This window comes from Stegostoma tigrinum, chromosome 12, assembly GCF_030684315.1.
Source record: "Stegostoma tigrinum isolate sSteTig4 chromosome 12, sSteTig4.hap1, whole genome shotgun sequence".
NCBI lineage: Eukaryota > Metazoa > Chordata > Chondrichthyes > Orectolobiformes > Stegostomatidae > Stegostoma > Stegostoma tigrinum.
In genome coordinates, this window is record NC_081365.1 from 5,828,867 (window position 1) to 5,845,031 (window position 16,165).

A 16,165-nucleotide genomic window follows, 5' to 3' on the forward strand; every position below is an offset into this window, starting at 1 on the left:
CCCATCAATGTCTAAAAGAAGGAGTATGGAGCTCTGGACTCTGTACTGTTAACGGGATATACAGGCAGTGAAGATGCTGCAAAATATCAGCAATAATAACATTGCCTTAGCTATATTCATTCACAGGTGATGGCACTGTTGCCTGGGTCAGCATTTATTGCCCATCCCTAATTATCCAGAGGGCAGTTAGGAGTCAACCATATTGCAGTGGGTCTGGAGTCTCATGTGGGCCAGACCAGGGAAGGATGGCAGTTTCCTTCCTTAAAGGATATTAGAGATCCTGATAGGTATTGCTGACAATAGGCCATGGATTTATTGTCATCATTAGATTCTTAATTCCTGATTTTTATTGGATTTGAATTTCAATTGCTGCCACAACAGCATTTGAACCCAGGTCTACAGAACATTGCCTTAGTCTCTGGATCATTGCCTTCCCCCTGTGATATTGAAGGATATTTAAGAATCGGTCACATCGTTGTGGGCCGAGAGACATATATGGACCAGCCTGAAAATGAAAAATTTCCAGTCCTAAAGGACATTACAAAACCAAATGTGTTTGCATCATAACCAACCATGCTTTCATGGTCACCGTGACTACCAATTCCAGATTGAATAATTGTATTTAAATAGCATCAGCTGACAAGGTGGGGTGTGAACCCCTGGACCCTGAACTTTAGCCTGAGCCTCTAAATCACTGGCAAAACCACAAAACCACCACCAGCCTGGAAAGGAGGCTGATAGAACAGACACAGAGAAAATTGAAGGGTCAGAGGCTGAGGGGTGACCTTGTAGAAGTTTATACAGTCAATGGGGGACATGGATACGGCAAATAGATTAGGTCTTTTTCCCCCAGGGTGGGGGTGTCTAAAACTAGAGGGGCATAGGTTTAAGGTGAGAGGGGAAAGATTTAAAAGGGACCTAAAGGGAAACCTTTTTCAGACAGAGGGACAAGTGTCTATGGAACTATCTGGTAGAGGAGGTATTGGAGGCTGGTACATTCCAACATTTAAAAGGCATCTGGATGGGTACATGAATGGGAAGGGTTTAGATGGATATGGGCCAAATGCTGGAAAATGAGACGAGATTAATTTAGTGTTTCTGGCTGGCATGGACGAGTTGGACCAATGGTTCTGTTTCCTTGCTGTACATCTGCATGATTCCAAAACATTCGCACCCACGTGAAGCCTAGAGCCAGAGCCATAAAGATAAGACAGTCACTCATAAAACCAACAAGGAACTCGAGATAAACGAAAGGAGTGGAGAGAATGATGACCTCACTGCCTCAGGGAGAAGTTGAGGCAAATGGTTTCAACCTATTTAAGGTGAAGTGAGATACACACCTGAGAGAGAAAGGATGTATTAGTGGGGTGTGATGAAGTCAGGTGGGGAGAGGTTTGTGTGTAGCATGTCTGGAGCAGATGGGCCGATAGGCCTCCTGCCAATCAGCCAAATCGATGTAACACATTCTACAGCGAGAGTGGTGTTGTGACATGCTCTCAAATGGAGGCACATTGCAAAAGATTCACTCAGTTTCTGATGTGAGAACTGTTTTCTCATTTCCCCCATTGCTATCGCAAAGAATGAACCATCATGGCTGAGCCCTGACAGGTCAATTATTGCGGGTCTCAGCTCCTTCCCAGGGACATGGTGTGAAAACAAAAGTTGTTGTCGATCTCATGAGTGCAGCCACATAGAAATTCCATCTGTTATTTTCCAGAATAGGCCAAAGGGCGGGAAATAAACCTATGGCTGAGAAGTGATAAATTGTTTGCAGTGGGGGAGCAGGTAATGGGACTGTGAGGGTAGACATGTACACATGGAAAACTCCAAAACAACAGGGAATGGAGAGATGATGGCCATGCGTGGTGTGGTCAGAGGTGGGGGTACAGGAGGGGAGGGGAGGATTAGTACCTGTGGTGCTACTCAGAGCAGGAACAGAGAAATGAAAAGACAGAAAGAGAAAGGACAAGCTGTTAGAGCTGGGAGGGAAAATAGACGGAAAGAACTGACAGAAATAACACAAAGACAAGAAGAGAGAGAGAGAGAGAGGAGGAATGCACTGATGGAGAGAGAGAGATAAGAAAAAAGGGAGGGCAGGAGAGCCACAGAGACATATAGAGGGACAGAGAAAGAAGCAGAGAGGGAAGAAGGGATACAAAAAGAAATATAATAGAAAAGGTGCGAGGGAGAAAGGAAGAGAATCATCTGAAAAGAAATGAGAGGCATGGATGTGAGTTTGTTCGCTGAGCTGGAAGGTTAGTTTTCAGACGTTTCGTCACATTCTAGGTAACATCATCAGTGAGCCTCCGACGAAGCGCTGGTGTTATGTCCCGCTTTCTATTTACAAATCTTCTCAAAACTCGCTTGAAATGAGAGATGAAATTAGGTGGAGGACGTGACAGAGAAAGAGAAGTAGAGACAGAGAGAAGCAATAATTGAGTACAAATTGCATAACTCACTTTCACGTTAGGGTTGAGGCCAGGTCAGCTATTGACAGAGCCATTTTTTCCGAGACGGTGAGCAACAAATGGTGTTGTGTGGAGGTGAGCCCAGGCAGTTAGACAAATGTGCATCACACTCGTCCAAATTAAAAGGCAGTCGATGAAAACGCGGACTGAGATGGAACACAAACAATATTCACAGCTTTGAATCAGCAATTTCTATACAGCTGTGTCACCAAAGGCTGGAAGGGAAAGGTCACTCACACTGTACCCTCACCAGCTAATGGTGCCATTTTACCTCTCACCTGCTGGTATGCACTATACCCTCTCCAGGTCACTGACATCAGAGTAACTGTGCCCCTACAGAAATAACACCTCTCAGTGGGGAATAAGGATGCTGGAGAAAATGATCTTGCTCACCTTGATCCCATCTTGTGCTCAAGTTCTCTTCGCAGAAAAAGAGATTAGGGTCAGCGTCTCCAGCCTGTCGACAGAACTGATGTCAACTTCTGGTGAGGCGCATATACCATGCGCTTCTCTCCCTCAATCCATGTTTTCCTACTTCCATCTGATATTTCTGTCCCTGATTAATTCACCATCAACTGTCTGTTTCTTTCCAAAACCTGAAACCCCTTCAGTGTAGCAGACAGAATGTTGGCACTGTCAGTCCCTGATGCCCCAGTGCCCTCTCAACTCCACCCAGGGGTTGGGTGGAAGGGTGCAGGGGCAAATGGAGCAGGCATTTTGCCTGCTTCAAGTGAGCTATGTTTCCATCATGAGTATTGTAGGCCACTCAGTGATAATTAGACAAGTTTACCTGGGGATAGCTCAATCATCACAACAGTCATCCCTACACCATTAGCAATCATTTAAGATGATATTCTGTGAGCTAGTGAGTGGAGTGGGTCACTGGGTATGGTTTTTGCAAAGCCCCTGTGTGTCCTGACACATTCAGAGAATCTACAAATACATCCAGGAATGATTGATGGTGTATTTCAGCACAGTGGGACCTGCGTTCTGGCATATTAAGTCACCAGAAAGTTTTTGCATCTTTTTAGATGTCAGTCTTGTTCTTGTCAAGCTGATGGATATTAATGCTGGGTAATGCATCTCATTCCATTCCAGCCAGTCTCTGTCAGAAGCAAAACTTCCCAGGTCTGGAAACAGCACAGATTCAGAACAAAATTAACCGTTCTCTGCCCTGCCCCCATCAAACATTCCCAGGACATGTAAAACACAGGGTTAGATACAGAATAAAACTTCTTTACTCTGTCCCTATCAAACTGTCCCAGGACAGATGCAACGAGGGGTTAGATACAGAGTAAAGCTCCTTCTACCTTGTTTCAATCAAATACTCCCCAGACTGGGACATTCTGTTAGAGACATACAGGACTTAGGTTCTGCCACAGCTGGAGTAATGTGTGCAGTTCTGGTTAACTCACTATAGGAAGGATGTGATGGCACTGGAGGGGATGCAGGGGAGATTCACTGAAATGTTTCCTGGGATGGAGCAGTTTAACGATGAGGAGAGGCTGGATAAGCTCAGGTTGTTTCCTTCAGAGCATAGAAGTTTGAGTGAGGACCCTGATAGAGTCATAGATTCCTCACGTCATACAGCAAGAAAACAGATCCTTTGGTAGAACTCATCCATGCTGACCATGTTCCCAAACAAAACTAGTCCTATTTGCCTGCATTTGGCCCATGTCCCTTCAAACATTTTCTATTCATGTACTTATCAAAATGTCTTTTAAATGTTGTAACTATACCTGCATCGACCACTTCCTCTGGAAGTTCACTCCACTCATGAACCAGTCTGTGTAAAAAACTTGCCCCTCATGTCTTTTTAAAACATTCATAAACTTCTTTAAGGTCACCCATCAACCTCCAGCGCTCTAGTGAAAAAATGTCCCAGCCGATCCTGCCTATTTTTATACCTGAATCCCTCCATGTGAGCAACATCTTGGTGAATCTTTACTGAATCATCTACAATTTAATTATATTCTCCCCACAGCAGGCCAACTAGAACTGCACACAGTATCCCAGAAGAGGTCTCACTAACATCCTACAGAACCTCAACATAACGTCTCAACTCCTGTAAAAGCCAAAAGAACTGCGGATGCTGTAAATCAGGAACAAAAACAAAGTTACTGGAAAAGCTCAGCAGGTCTGGCAGCATCTGTGGAGGAGAAAACCGAGTTAACGTTTCGGGTCCGGTGACCCTTCCTCAGAACTGTGCTCAGTGGTCCAAGCAGTGAAGGCAAGTGTGCTAAACACCTTCTTAACCTCCCTGCCTACCTGTTACACAAATTTCAAAGAATTATGCACCTGAACCCCCTTGGTCTCCCTGTTCGACCACACTACCCAAGGCCCTACCATTAACTGTATAAGTCCAGCCCTTGTTTGTTTTAGCAAAATGCAATATCTCACATTTATCCAAATTAAACTCCATCTGCCACTCCTCAGCCCATTGACCTGGTTGATCAATATCCCTTTGTAATCTTAGATAACCTTCTTCACTGTTGACTATATCACCAAATTACTAACCATGCTTCTTACATTTTCTTTCAAATCATTTATATAAATGACAAACAAGAGAGGACCCGATACCGATCCCTGTGGAACACCATTGGTCACAGGCCTCCAGTCTGAAAAATAACTCTGCGCCAAAACCCTCAGTCTCCTAGCATCAAGTCGATATTAGATGTGTCTAAGATCGCGAGGGGCAGGAACAAGTGAATAGAAAGCAGCTGTTCTCCTTCCATGAACAGCCACTAACAACAGGGCATAATTTTCAGCTAAAACTGATATGTTCAGAGAAGATTTGAGGAAAAACCATTTCCCCCAGAGGGTGGTGGGGGACTTCAATACATTACCTGGGAGGATAGTTGAGGTGGTAAATCTTGCAACTTTTAAAAAATGAGCTTCTTGAAATGTCATGAAATTCAAGGCTACAAGCTGGAGCTGTAACATGGGACTTGTATAGATTTAGGGTAGCTTTATATCAGTCCAGACTTCATGGGCTGAAGCGATTTTCTGCATTGCGTAGTTCAATGATTCTACAGTTCTTACATTTGAAATTTGTCTCTTTTTCCTCTCTGTCTCTCCTTCTTTCTTTCTTTCCTTCTCTTTATTTGTCTTTCTGTGACTTATTTGACCAATGTTGGGCTTTATTTTCAGAGGGATAGACTTGAAAAGTAGGGAAATTACACTGAAACATTCAAACTCTATTTAGACAACGCTTAGAGTACTCTGTACAGTTCCGGTTGCCATGTTACAAAAAAGATGTAGAGCCACTGGAGAGGAAACAGATAAGACTTTTTTAAGAATTACACCAGAAGTGCAAGTGTAAGTACACCGGGAAAAGACTAAAAGAGTGAATCTCTATTTTTGATGAGGTTTGGGTAAATAAAGGACTTTAAAATGATGAAAGGCTTTGACAGAGAGAATTTTTGGAGAATAGCAACAACATGGGATAGTCACCAAGAAATCCATTAGGAAATTCAGAAGAAACCTCTTTTTGTGAAAAGTGATGAGAATGTGCTAGTGGTTGAAATGAACAGTGTCAATGTATTTAAGGGAAGCTAGATAAGCATCTGAGCAAGAAGGAAATTAACTTCTGATGGTAGACATAGATGTTAAAATATGGGACAATGTTCAAATGGAACATAAACAGTATAGACTAGTTGAGCTAAATGGCCAGTTTCTTTTTTTTAATTGATTCATGGGATATGGGCATCACTGGCTAGGCCAACATTTGTTGCCCATTCCTTGTTGCCCAGGGGGCAGTTAAGAGCCAACTACATTGCTATGGGTTGAGAGTCACATGTAGGACAGAACAGGTAAGGATGGCAGTTTCCTTCCCTAAAGGACATTAGTGAACAAGATGGGGTATTTCCCAACAATCTACAATGGATTCATGGCAATTATTTGACTCTTAATCCCAAATTTTTATTGAATTTAAGTTCCACCATCTGCCATAGCAAGATTTGAACCTGGTTCCTGGGGCATTCCCTAGGTCTCTTGATTAACAGTCCAGCAATAATACCACTAGGCCATTGCCTCCTCTACTCTGCTATATGCTCTCTATAATCTGTAGCAACTCATACAATTTCCATCCTGTTGATTGTCTTCTTTTTCAATGCCATGGCCCTGTTCCAGACATCCAGCAAGTTACAGAATGGGGAACACAAATCTGAGTTGAAGGGAACGGGAAATGCACCTAACTAAAGGGGAATGGTGCAAGGTGTCCAATTCTAGAAAGAAATAGATGGTTGCAGTTTCTATAAGACATTGAAACACAGACACTTTGTGCAACCCACCTTCCTCAGTTGTGCGCGCGGTTTTGGATTCGCTGTCAATCCCTTGAAACTCATTGAAGTACGGCCGGACTTTCATCTCGTAGGTGATGCCTTTCTTCAGGTTGTTAAGAACCGCGCTTCGCTCGGTTGGCACTTTGACCTCCATTACTTGCCAGGACGAGGGGCTGGGGAGGCCAGAGACTTGTCGGAACATCACACGGTAACCCTGAATGAATTGTGACTGGCGCTCAACCTGCGTTGGGTTCAGAAAGAAAGCATTTAGCATCTGTCATTCTGAGACCATCTGTCTCTCAACCAACCGCTTCCAAAGCATGCAGAAGGAGAATAAGGAGAAACATTGTGAACTAAATGGTATGGCCATAACTGGGGACTGGAGGCAAGTAAACACATCTCAACACATGGCAGCTCACGTTAATGAGGCTGTTGGAAAAACAAACACAGATGCTTGGCTTTATCTACATCAAGATGCGGTCGACGCCTAAAAATTTTTGGGCACAATGTGTTGAGAAGGATGGGAAAGGCTTGGATTGATTTTTGAAAGGGAGATTTTCTAGCATGAAGGAGGAAGGACAGGAGTGTAAATTATTCAGCACTTCCCGCAGGGATGGACTGATGGATCTCCCTTTGAGCTGGAAGATTCTTTGCTTTCATTTACACAATTCAAGACGACAACTGATTCAATCCGACCAGCTCCAAATTTCAGTCAAAGATGATGCAGCCTCATTATAACCTGGCTCTCTGGAGTTTGAGAGGTCAGACAACATTCAGAACAGGAGCCAGGGGTTGGTCTTCAGTGCCCGTGCCATTTCTTTGATCGATTTGCCCCAATCTCCATGATACGTAGGAGTGGAAATAGGCCATTCAATCCATCAAGTCTGCTTTGCCATTTAATGAGACTGCAGCAGATCTGATAAACTTCAACTCTGTTTTCCTGTCCTTTCCCCATAAACCAGATTCCCTTCCTGATTAAAAATCTGTCTCTCTCAGGTTTGAATTTACTTAATGATCTAGCCTTAACAACCTTCCATGCTATAGAACTCACCACCCACTGGGAGAAGAAATTCCTCCTCATCTCTGTCTGAGATGTACAACCCCTTACTCTTACATTATGCCCTCTGGTCCAAGACTCAACCAAAAGGATGTAAAAACTAGGAGCAAGAGTCGGCCATTCAGCCCCTCAAGCCTGCTTCACCACTTGGTATGATCACGGTTGATCTCATCTTGGCTTCAATTCCACATTCTTGCCCTCTCTCTGTGAGCCTTCAACCCGTTATTAATTAAAGAACTCTCTATCTCCTCCTCAAATTTACTCAATACCCCAGCATCCACCACACTCTGATGGAGTGAATTCCACAGATAAGTGACCGTTTGAGAAGTAATTCCGCCTCATCTATGCTTTAAATTTGACACCTCTTGTCCTAAAGCTATGACCTCTCATTCTAGGTTGCCCCACATGAGGAAACATCCTCTCTATGTCTACTTTATCAATCTTCTTTGGCATCTTTGATACTTATTCTGAGACTCTACCCTCATGGTCGATATTCCCCAATCAGGGGCATTCTGCCTCTCGGTAGATCCCCTGTAAAGCCCCTTCACAATCCGGTACCTTCCAATGAGATCGCCTGTTCATAGCCTTTTTCCATCCCACAGCACTGACAGCCAACATAAATTGCCCATATTGTTCAGGGGTGTGTGGGTTATAGGGGGATGGGTCTGGGTGGGATGCTTCAAGGGGCGGTATGGACTTGTTGGGCCGAAGGGCCTGTTCCAACAGTGTAGGGAATCTAATCTAATCTAATCTAGTCTCTGGAGCGGGATTTGCTTCCCCTCAAACTTTGGAGTGAGAGGCAGGATCTACTGTACTCTCAGAGGCATGGATGTGAGTTTGCTCGCTGAGCTGGAAGGTCAGTTTTCAGACGTTTCGTCACCATTCTAGGTAACATCATCAGTGAGTCTCCGGTGAAGGGCTGGTGTTATGTCCCGCTTTCTATTTATCTGTTTAGGTTTCCTTGGATTGGTGATGTCATTTCTGGTGTTTGTGATGTCATAGAACAGGAAATGACATCACCAATGCAGGAAATGACATCACCGATCCAAGGAAACCTAAACAGATAAATAGAAAGTGGGAAATAACACCAGCGCTTCACCGAAGACTCACTGATGATGTTACCTAGAATGGTGACGAAACGTCTGAAAACTGACCTTCCAGCTCAGCGAGCAAACTCACATCCAGAAACTCAATCTGAGCTACAAATCTTCTCAAAACTCGCTCTCAGAGGCATGTCTGACCATGATGTGGGGGTGCTGGTGATGCACTGGGATGGACAAAGTCAGAAGTCACATTACATCAGGTAAAGTCCAAGTGACTTCACCTAATGAAGGGGCAGCGCTCCGAAAGCTCATGATTTCAAATAAACCTGTGGGACTATAACCTGGTGTCCTGTCAATTCTGACCACGCCTAACAGTGGCAATGGGCAGTGACAGTAAGAGGTTCTCGTGACTGAGAAAAGGCAGTAGAATGGTGAGGTGCTTACCGTCCAAGTGACTTGTATACTGGATGGAGTGAGCACAAGTGGGTTATGCAGGTGCACTATGACTTCACCCAGTTCCCGCTGCACTTGCCTGTGATCCACACCTTGAGCCGGCGGACTAATGTCTGTGAAGGAACAATAAAAGGCAAACAAGGTTTGAGATCAAAACAGGAAAGGCTGGCTGCGTGGAGAGAGAGGAACAGAATGAACAGGTCGATAATCTTTGATCAGAACTGATGAATTGAGACATCTCACTGGTACACAGTGGCATCTCCCTTCGGCAGCGTCACAGGAATCACATTCTGCCTACACTCTCATTTATCATTGATACACTTCATTAAAAAAAACACATTCACTGGCTTCATTTCAGGGTCTAATCATCAGTCTCAAGCTAAGTGATTATATGGACCACGACATTCCATATTTTCTTTTATCATCTCAACTGGTCATGGCTTGGCAGATGTTCAGGGGATTCTAATGCCATATTCTCCCTGTCCTGGCAGTGTTTAAACTGGACAATAGAGAGGGAGCTTCACTCTGTATCTAACCCCATGCTGTCCCTGCTTTGGGGGTGTTTGATGGGGACAGTGTAGAGGGAGCTTTACTCTGTATCTAACCCCATGCTGTCCCTGCCTTGGGAGTATTTGATGGGGACGGTGTAGAGGAAGCTTTACTCTATCTAACCCCATGCTGTCCCTGCCTTGGGAGTGTTTGATGGGGACAGTGTAAAGGGAGCTTTACTCTGTATCTAACCCCATGCTGTACCTCTCCTGGGAGTGTTTGATTTAAATGTTTTTTCTTATTTTCTGGTGAGACATTGACATTGTCAGCTGGACATTTATCGCCTGTCCCTAGTTGCCTCTTGAGAAGGTGGGGGTGAGCTGCTTTCTTGAATCGCTACAGGCCATGTGCTGTAGGGAGTTGACCCACAATGCCTTAAGGCAGAAAATTCAGGATTTTGATCCAGCGACAGTGAAGGAATGGTAATATATTTCCAAGTCAGGATGGTGACTGGCTTGGAGAGGAACTTGCAGGGGGTGGTGTCCCATGTATCTGCTGCCCTTGTCCTTCTGGATGGAAGTGGCCGTGGGTTTGGAAGGTGCTGTCTGAGGATCTTTGGTGAATTTCTGCAGTGCATCTTGTAGATAGTACACACTGCTGCGACTGAGTGTCAGTGGTGAAGGGACTGGATGGTTGCGGATGTGGTACCAGTCAAGCGTCTGCTTTGTCTTGAGCTTTGTTGGAGTTTTACTAATCTAGGCAGGTGGGGAGTATTCCATTACACACTTGACTTGTGCCTGGTAGACGCAGGGTTTGAGGACACAGGAGGAGAGTTGCTCACCGCAGTATTCTTAGCCTCTGTCCTGCTCTTGTAGCCACTGTATTTACATGGCTAGCCCAGTTCACTTTCTGGTCAATGGTAAACAAGGACGTTGACTGTGGCACTGCATCTCTTGGATAGTCCATGAATTCTTTTTCTTGAGTTTCACTCACAACTTTATTTTCCCAGTCCAACTTCAAGCTGTTGACGGGAAGGGAAGCTTTATTCCGTATCTAACACTGGACTCTCCCTGTTCTGGGAGTGTTTGATGGAGAATCCCGAAATTCAAATGCAAGAAAAAACTTCTGACTTATTTCTTTCATTCAACAGAGTAACACTTGGAGCTCAGCAGAAAAAATATCCACAAAATACAGGCTCTGAGCCTTCTCAGCACTGTATATTTCGCAGAGTCGAGCTGGGGAACCGATTCAGGAAATGAATGGGAAAGCAAGCTATGCCACATGAAGCATTGCCAAGGATAACAAATAATGTTTCTCTTAACGAGGGTCCAACAATGACACAACCCTGCAGTGTTCATGAAAGCTTTAGCTAATGTACTGTTGCTGTGGTCTGGGAACTTATGTTATGAATCTGTAACAACTTGCTTTTGGGTTTTTGTTTGACCTTGTGATCAAACTGAGTGAACGCCTTTTCACTTCAGTTACTGAGTTGCTAACTTTCTTAACTTAGTCTCTCCTGAATGCAGCTCTTCTCTCTCTCTTGTGCCTTCTGCTTCCTCTCTCACCAATAGGTTTGGCGTTGGAAACCTGTCATTTATTGCCCTTGTCTAAATGCAGCAGCTGGTACTGGGTGACCCGCTTGGTATGTTGGGGGAAAACAGGCAAACCCAGACTGTGGAATCTGCTAGTAACACCCAGCCTTCCTCCAACATTTATACAATGTAAAAACAACAGCATTTTTGCAATTGGTGGCTGACCTTTTAATCTCCAACCTCTCTGACTCGACCATAGCCACCCATATCCTCTCTCAATTTCTTCTCTAACATCACTGTTTAGTTTCATCACTCCAGCCTTGACCCTTCATCTTCCTGGGGATCATATTCTCTGTGATTTCCACCCTATACCTCCCACGTCTTCCATCCTTGGAAGGTGTTCCCCTTCGAGCAAACTTTTGGTCAGCTGCCCCATTTTCTCTGTAAGGAGTTCGGTGTCAAAATTGACAATGTCACATCTGCCAAGTTGGTATGGGATGGTAAAGGCACCATGGAAAGGCACAAAATTGTACTAAAATCACATTGCACTACATTGAAGGAGCAGCACTGAAACAAGCCATTCAACCCATCCAGTTCATACTCGCATTTATGCAGCCTCCTCCTTTGCTTTCTAACTTAACTCCCTAAATGGAAGCCTTCCCTAGCTTCTCATAGAGGTATACAGTACAGAACTGGCCCTTCGGCCCACTGATTCTGCACCGACCTATCTACACTAATTCCACTTTCCAGCGCTTGGCGAGAGCTTTGAATGCTATGACAGTATCTGATCTCTCTCTCTCTCTCTCTCTCTATCTCTCTCTATCTCCACCTCCTCTTCAATATTGCTTTGCTAGTTGCACCAATCTCTCCCTATTGGAGCAATTTCCACATAATTGCCACCTTCCGGGTGCAGCCATTTCTCCTGCATTCCTGATCGGATTTCTTGGTGACCATCTTACATTCACGGATGCCTGTTATTCTTCTCCCCACGCAAGTCATTAGCTGTCTGTCCACTCGAGGGTGACATCTGCTCAGGGTTGACTGCTCCTGGCCATGGGTCTTCATGGGTCTGAACAGGCTGATTTGTAACCAGCACATCCCATGAGATCCTGGAATCCAGCAGGCAGGATTCATTTCCCATTTCTTTCCTTCTCTGTTGATGCTTCGTCTCATCGCTCAGACATCATGGCTCAACCATGATGCAGCTCAATGGACAAGTTGGCAACATTCTGAATGACTGACAGCAAGCCCCTCCCAGTCATTGATGTCAATTGAGAATGCTGGAGAAAGTCAGCAGGTCTGGCAACATCTGGGGAGAGAGAAACAGAGTTAATGTTTTATGACCAGTGTGACTCTTCTTCAGAACCCTCTCGCTTTGAAGAGCAGTCACATCGGACTCGAAATGTGAACTGTGTTTCTCTCCACTGAGTTTCTCCACTGTTCTCTGTGTTTGTTTTAAATTTCCAGCATCCACATTATCTTGGCTTCAGTGATTCCTGTGAGTGCTGTTGAAGGAGAGTTTCAGAGGATCTTTGCAATATCTTCCCTGTCTTCCCCATGACAGGAAACATTCCATCCGTATTTATTCTTCACAATCTTTATTATTTTTATGACTGCGCCAGTCTTCCTTAGCTCTCTGCTTTCTTGGTCGCTTGAATTTTGCAATTCTGCTATCACTATAGAACTTAGGATGTAGAACAGTATAGGCCCTTCGGCCCACGATGTTGTCCTGATCCTACTAAGATCAAACGACCCTGCATACCCCACACTGTACATCATACATTCTTCTGGATTTACTGAGCATCCTTCCAGGAGATTTGAAAATGCCCAAGAACAAGGCAACCAGAATTGTCCGCAAAAAATCTAATACTTGATGCTTGTCGGTTCTTTACATATCAACTTCAGAAATAACTCCTTAAGTTTCTATGACTGTTCTTGAAAAGGTGCAAATCCCTTGACCTAGCAACTCTTCTTCCTCCTGTTTCCCTCAAACAGCCTCAACGAAAATCTGAGTAACACACTGCTGTTTGTGGAAACTTGCTGTACAGAAATTGGCGGCCGCATTTCCATCCATGGCATTAGGGCCGATGCTTGAAAAGATTTCATATGTTGTCGATCATTTTGCGATGTCCTAAGGTGCGACAGAAATGCCAGCCTTTCTCTCTGAGCTACCCCGCTGTATTGGCCGTGGGAATCATTGTCGCTCAGCCTCCCTCAATCATCTGAACCTGGGGAATCCTGCAGTTTTCTCTGACTGTAATCATCTTAATTCCAGTCTTGGCAAAATCCAACTCTCCTACTCCTTTGTGTCTTCAGACTGGTCAGCCCTCCAGATATGGGTGTTGTCGTGTCATGTCTCAGAGGCAGTCTGCAGTACACCTTTAAGAGACATGCTCGTGGTATCACCGCCCTATCATACCATGTGGCTTGAGAGTATTAGGCTCTCAGTCTTGCTTTGGAGGCCACTTAAAGCATGGCACGGGGATGGAAGTGTGAGACTGTTGTAATTGAATGGTTTAATGTTAGCCCAGACACTGAGAGATCCATAACTATTGTATACACTGAGAAAAGGAGCTGTAATAAACTCTGCTGTATCTTTCAAATATCCACATCGAATCATTAAGTTATGGTGGCCAAAATAACTGCTGCACCATCAGCTACAAGTATACTGCAGGCAGCAAAAGGCCATACTGCAATGTCAGGTTGGGGTATTTCTTGAATCGACAAGAGGGCAATGACTCAGAGCCATATAACACAGAAACATACCTTTCCTACTCCACCAAGTCCATGCCAAACACAATCGCAAACAAAACGGATGCTGGAGATAACAAAGTGTGGAAATGCAGGCCAAGCAGCATCTTAGGAGCACAGGAGTTTTTCTGATGAAGTGTCTAGGCCCGAAACATCAGCTTTTGTGCCCCTAAGATGCTGCTTGGCCTGCTGTGTTCATCCAGCCTCACACTTTGTTATCCCAAACTAAACCAGTCCCACCTGCCTGCCCCGGCCCATATCCCTCCAAACCTTTCCTATTCATGTGCTTATCCAAATGTTATTCAAATGTTTTAATTGTATCCACATCCACCACATGTTCAAGCAGTTCATTCCATACACGAACCACCCTCTGTGTAAAACATCTGGCTCCTCATGTGTTTTTTCAACTCTCTCTCAAACATGCAGCCCCTATGTGGATTCATACCTGGAGATAGTCAGAACTGCTGATGCTGGAGTCAGAGATAACACAGAGTGGAGCTGGAGGAACACAGCAGGCCAGGCAGCATCAGAGGAGCTGGAAAGCTGATGTTTTGGGTCTGGACCCTCTGAAGAAGGTTCCAGGCCCAAAATGTCAGCTTTCCTGTTCCTCAGATGCTGCTTGGCCTGCTGTGTTCTTCCAGCTCCACACTGTGTTATCGGGAATCACACCTGTTTTGTGTGTGGTTAGTGACATAAACAACCACATCAAGTGTGGAATGACCATCACAAAATCCTCAAGGTGCAGCAAGAGGCCAATCACCCCATCACTTCAGTGCCAGCTCATTGAGCATTTTAACTTTTGGTGACATCTTCCACCTTCCCCCAAACCTTTGCACACTACTTCATGTCTAATTATCCATCTGATGCCCCTCTTGAATGTCTGAATGGAACCCACCTCCATCATATTTCCAGGCAGTGCATTCCAGAGCCTAGCTACTTGCTATGTGAGAAAGTTTCTTCTCACCTTGCATTTGCTTTTTTGCAAAATGTTTCAAATCTGTGTTGTATGGTTCTCAGTCCATTGGGAATGTTGAAAACCATGACTGGTCTGCGCAAGGTAGATAGAGACAAAATGCTACCATTGCTGGAAGATTTGAGCACAAAGGGACATTGATTTACAGTTGTCAGCGTAAGAGCCGGAGATGACATGAAGGAAGATTGAGAACAGAGGATCTGGAATTCTTCACCTGAGGATTTGATGGTGGTTTACTGCAGGAGAATAACCTGGAGACAATTTAAAATACAGGACAGTTTATAGTTACCCTTGCGGAGCGCTGGTACAGTCATCATGGGCTGAATGGTCTCCTACTGAGATCACCGTGTCATTCTGTGAGACACACAACTTCACATCACATTTCGATGGGGAGCTGCTGGTGTACTTTGGTTTCGTCTGCTCACCAGAGGGAGCAGACTGCTGCCAGATTAAATAATGAGACTTTTCCATTGCTATAATTCATGGGAAAACAGCAACCGTCACTGAATTTTCAGCCTGTGATGTTTCTGACAACCGCAGGGTGCTGGATACAAAGGCTCAGACCAAGTTTCATTTAATTATGCAAATGAATGTAATTGGAATCAAGTGTTTTAATTAATTACCCATAAATGAACAGCTTCTGCCTTGCGTTATTTTCCTGTCCTGCTGTCTCGTTTTTTGTGTCTCTGTCTTGTTTCCACCTCTCTCACTGACGATCTCCATCTATATCCTTTGCTCTCTCTCTCTTTCTCGTTCTGCCTCTCTTTTTCTCCCTTTATCGGGCTGACTGTTTTTCTCGTTCTTTGTCGCTGTTTCTCCTGCACAGCTGGCCTGTCTCTTGCTCCTTTTTTCTTGGTCTCTCACGTTTTGCTCGTCTCTCTTGTGTTCTTCTCGACTGCATTCCTTCTCTTTGTCTCCATGAGACATGGTCCATTCCTGTTATTTTCTTTCTCTCTTTGTCTTTCTAGCTGCAGCTTTTGTCGATCCATCTTCTTCTCACTTCTCTGCATCCTTTCTCCACGTTCCTGTCTGATGCAGGCTGTTTATTAGATTCTTTGTCTCTGCTTGTCTCTTAACCTTTTCTCTCTGTCCATTACTCTCTGTCCTCTTCTCTGT

At 44.5% G+C, this 16,165-nt stretch overlaps 1 protein-coding gene across 50 annotated transcripts in view; it reads right to left on the bottom strand.

Moving 5' to 3' along the window:
- robo2 (roundabout, axon guidance receptor, homolog 2 (Drosophila)) overlaps nucleotides 1-16,165 on the bottom strand; it is a 1,006,048-nt gene that overhangs the window by 104,879 nt on the left and 885,004 nt on the right. For all 50 annotated transcript variants that reach the window (XM_059650119.1, XM_059650114.1, XM_048540457.2 and 47 more), the window contains 2 exons: nucleotides 9,296-9,417; nucleotides 6,761-6,992 (listed from right to left, as the gene is read on the bottom strand). In XM_059650119.1, the coding sequence (XP_059506102.1) occupies nucleotides 6,761-6,992; nucleotides 9,296-9,417 (354 nt within the window). The remainder of the gene's footprint in view (nucleotides 1-6,760; nucleotides 6,993-9,295; nucleotides 9,418-16,165) is intronic.